Consider the following 4217-nt stretch of genomic DNA (forward strand, 5'->3'; position numbering starts at 1 on the left):
TGGAAAAGAACAAGACTGCCAGGTCGGCCGGCGTGGCTCAGTGGTTGAGCGTTGACCTATGAACCAGGAGGTCACGGTTCAATTCCCAGTCAGGGCACATGCCTGGTTGCAGGCTTGATCCCCAGTAGGGGGCATGTAGGAGGCAGCCAATTGGTGATTCTCTCTCATCACTGATGTTTCTATCTCCCTCTCCCTCTCCCTTCCTCTCTGAAATCAATAAAAAATGTATTTTTTTTTAAAGAAAGGAACACGACCATGGATAGGACAGAGGAAGTAAGATATAAAACGTTTATTGATATACATTTATTTCATAAAACTTCCTTTGGCTACACTGGGCCACTGTGCTTGGAGGTGGGCCGGGTGGCCAGGTGGAACCAGTGCCCACTTCCGGATGGTCTGCAGGCACCGAGGCCCAGGGGGGTGGCAGCCGGCAGCGCCGTGTGCTCCGGAAGGCTGCCGAGGCTGGCATGGCGCCAGAAAGGAGGGTGACCTTTCTGAGCTGGCTGAAGGTCCTCCTGTCCCCACTGTCTGCTGGGACCAGAAACACACCCGTGAAAGTCACCAAGGATTCACCAAGGAGGCAGGGACATCACCTGCAGAAAGACTGAGCCACAGGCAGGCTACCCCGGACCCTCTCCTCTCGCTCCGCTTGCTCAGGCCTGCCACCGACACTGCCTCGAGAGGGTGGCGTGGCAAGAACAGGTGTCCCACGGGGAAGGTGCTGGTGGCCCACCGGTGCTGTGATGGCTGCGTCACTTTCAAGGGGGGCACGTTCAGAGGGGCAGCAGGTGGACAGGGCTTGGCGGCCCCCTCCTCTCCTCCCCAGACCAGCCTGGGGTGAGGAGAGCCCCCCACTGGGGGACACTCTGTACAGTGGGTGCTGGTGCAGGAGAACCCTGGGGGAGCCTGGCAGGGCCTCAGGGCCTGTTTGCAGGCGGCTGCTCAGTCTCTTGGTCACTCACAGAGCCTCCAGCCCCGGGAGAAGGAGGCCCGAGGGGCCGGAAGCAGACTTGCCTCCTTGTACTCGGGCACCAGGGCAGCTGCCCAGGCCCGTCTCTGGAGGTCCCTCTGGTCCCTGCCTCCCCTCCAGGTGTCCATCTCTCAGGAGGCGTTCCCGGGGGGGCCCTGCATCTCCATGGTGACTGTGTTGGGTGTGCCGCCCCCAGCCTCGGCCAGCTCGGAGCCGTCTCGCAGGGCGCGCTGGAAGACCACTCTGAGCGGCTCCCACAGCCGCTGCGACTTGTCCCTCCCGGCCAGGAAGTAGACGACGGGCTTGGCGCTGCTGTTGATGCAGATGCACAGGTCGGTGACGTACTCGGGGAAGGGGGCCGGGATCCCGAAGGCCCAGAAGAGGAACCAGTCGATCCCCAGGTAGATGGAGGACACGAGGAAGACCGAGACCACGGCCAGGATGACGTGGTTGAGCTTGGAGGAGCGCTGGCGCCGCCGGGCCCGGCATTCCACGTGCACGATGAGTGCCAGGCAGGGCAGCACCATGAGTGGGCAGAAGATCAGGAAGAGCAGGATGCCCAGGAAGATGTCCATGTGCGTGCAGGCCGCCCTGGAGTCCTGGCGGCCCAGGAACACGCAGAAGTAGTTGTGGATGCCGGTGACCAGGAGCGACAGGGCCCAGAGCAGGGCACACACCACCGCCGACAGGCGCTTGGGCCGCTGCCGCCAGTACCAGGCGGGAAAGACGACCGACAGGCAGCGCTCGGAGCTGATGGCTGGCAGGAGGCTCACGCCGGCGAGGAACGTGCAGAGCCCCAGGATCCTGGACACGGCCCGGACGTATTGGGAAAAGGTGCTCAGGAAGTCGCCGGTGTTCAGGATGGACAGCACGGCCTTGCTGGAGAGGTAGCCCACGTCGGCGCCCGCCAGGTGCAGGAAGTAGACGGAGAAGGGGCTCCTCTTGATGGAGAAGCCGAAGACCCAGAGCACCAGCCCGTTGCCCACCAGGCCGCACAGGCAGAGCAGCAGGAAGATGTAGTTCACGACGGGCGGCGGCGGCACCGTGGCGATCTGCTCGATGGTCAGGAAGCCGCGGCTGTGGAACTCCGGGGCCCCGATCACGCCTGGATACATCTGCACGGGCACAGAGGGGAGACTCCGGTGAGGCCAGCCGCGGGGCCCACCCCGCCCCGCACTTGCGTCCAGGTGTGCTGGTCCTCATTACAGACTCTCACCAGAGCAGACAACACCCCTGATTCCACCCAGCGCCTCCACTCTGCGACCCAGGTCTGGAGCTAACCGCCTACAGGTGACAAGGGACATGCCCATCACTCACAGGGGCACCGGGTCGGTCGCCCACCTGCCAGGACAGACACCGGTCAAAGCACGTCCACGTGCGCAAGGGAGAGAGAAGCCGAGGAGCCTTTCCGGACGGGAGGAGAGGAAAGAGACAGGGACAGGAAATGCAGGGCTGGGTCTGAGCCTGTGAGGGGTCTGACCCGCCGCCCAGGCTGTTCCTGGGACAGCTGTGGAGAGGTGGGGCACCCTGCACCCATGACGGCCCTGCATCGCTGGGAGAGTGGGCGGCGCTACGTATGGGACTGTCCTTGTCCTTCGAAGATGCAGGCTCTCTGGGGGCAAAGGGGCTCGGTGTCTGCGATTCACTTGCAAATAGTCTGGGAGAAAAAGCGTAGCAAGAGATAGGGACAGGGATGGAGAGAGAGCTCATTGGAGCAAGGCCCGCAGTGAACGGCTGGAGGGTGTGTGCCGTGCGCTGTCCTGTTCTCCCAGGTTTTCTGTGCACCTGCACTATTTCACGCTAAAATGTGAAAATATTTATTAAAAAATAAAACTGTGCACGTGCAAATGACAAAAAGAGTGGGCCTGGCTCACGGTGGGATCAGAGAGACCTGGGGAGTCAGAGGCAGGACCAGGGGACCTCTGGGGTCTGGATGGTGGGGGTCTGGGGGTCCCTGGGAAGGGGGTGCTGAGGCAGCAGGTATTTGTCAGGCCCCAGGGAAGCACTTTAACTATTGATCAGCTATATGTTAACTATATGTTAACAGTAGATCTGACTGCTCAGCTGTGTCCAGCGAACATCAGCCTGGCTGCAGGGTCTGGGCTGCCCTGTACGTGCGTGAGGTGGGCCAGGTGCAGGAGGAGTGGGGGGCGCGGAGGCACACTGCAGAGCTCCCCCCTGAGCACGTGGGCAGCCGCTGGGCTCCAGCCCATCCGCCTTCCCCGTTGCCAGAGGAGCCAGAGCTCTGGATGGTAATGTGCTCCTCCTGATCTTTAAATGTTCACGTTTAAAACATACTGAGGGGCCACCCACAACACGTCTGCACGCCGGATGCCGTGCTCAGGCTGCCGGTTCTGACCTGACCTCGCACTCCAGAGGCTGCCCGGCACTGTCACTCCCGTCCCACGCCCGGGCAGGCATCACTAATCCATCTCGGAGTCTTCACCACACAGCCGGCTGGAACCTGGCCCTAGCCCTGGCCCCACTTCCCCCGCCTCCCCCTCTAAGGCCGGGTTCAGTTCCCATCGCTCATGACTCAGAAAACAAGACACAAAAAAAACTACAAATGGAAGGTCCTTGAGGCAGGACAGTTCTGCCACCTTCCGGATGGCCCCAGCTCGGGCAGGAAGCTGGGCCTGGAGGATTGCTCTCTGGGCCTGACACCCAGGAGCAAAGGGAAGGGCCTTCTGAGTCAGGTCGAGGGGAATCTACAAACAGGGACTGGAGGGTGCTGGCCAAACTTTGGGGAGCCTTCGTGAGGTCACTTTAAGCGGGTCCTGTTCTCCACCTATCTTCCTATAAGTACATTTATGGCTCCACATCTGTCTGTCAGCCCCCAAGCCCTTCGTTTGCTCTTTATTCAGCCTTTCCTGCCGGTGGCCTTGACCACTCCAGGCCCGAGTAGCCTCCTGCCAGCCTCCTCTGAGCCGGGGACGGACCTAGTAATTCCTGAGACTGGGGCCTGAACAAGCCCCTGGAGCAGTGGTTCTCAACCTTCTGGCCCTTTAAATACAGTTCCTCATGTTGTGACCCGACCATAAAATTATTTCCGTTGCCCTAGCCGGCTTGGCTCAGTGGATAGAGCATCGGCCTGCAGACTGAAGGGTCCCAGGTTCAATTCCGGCCAAGGGCCCATGCCTGGGTTGCGGGCTCCATCCCCAGTGCGGGGTGTGCAGGAGGCAGCCAATCAGTGATTCTCTCTCATCATTGATGTTTCTATCTCTCTCCTTCTCCCTTCCTCTCTGAA

At 60.9% G+C, this 4217-nt stretch overlaps 1 protein-coding gene across 3 annotated transcripts in view; it reads right to left on the bottom strand.

Moving 5' to 3' along the window:
• Positions 1–274: 274 nt before the first annotated feature.
• Positions 275–4217, bottom strand: part of MRGPRF (MAS-related GPR, member F) — a 9134-nt gene continuing 5191 nt past the window's right edge. For all 3 annotated transcript variants that reach the window (XM_005864366.2, XM_005864367.2, XM_005864368.2), the window contains one exon: positions 275–2085. In XM_005864366.2, the coding sequence (XP_005864428.1) occupies positions 1102–2085 (984 nt within the window). In that variant the 3' untranslated portion in view covers positions 275–1101. The remainder of the gene's footprint in view (positions 2086–4217) is intronic.

Source organism: Myotis brandtii, unplaced genomic scaffold (genome assembly GCF_000412655.1).
Source record: "Myotis brandtii unplaced genomic scaffold, ASM41265v1 scaffold187, whole genome shotgun sequence".
Taxonomy (NCBI): Eukaryota; Metazoa; Chordata; class Mammalia; order Chiroptera; family Vespertilionidae; genus Myotis; species Myotis brandtii.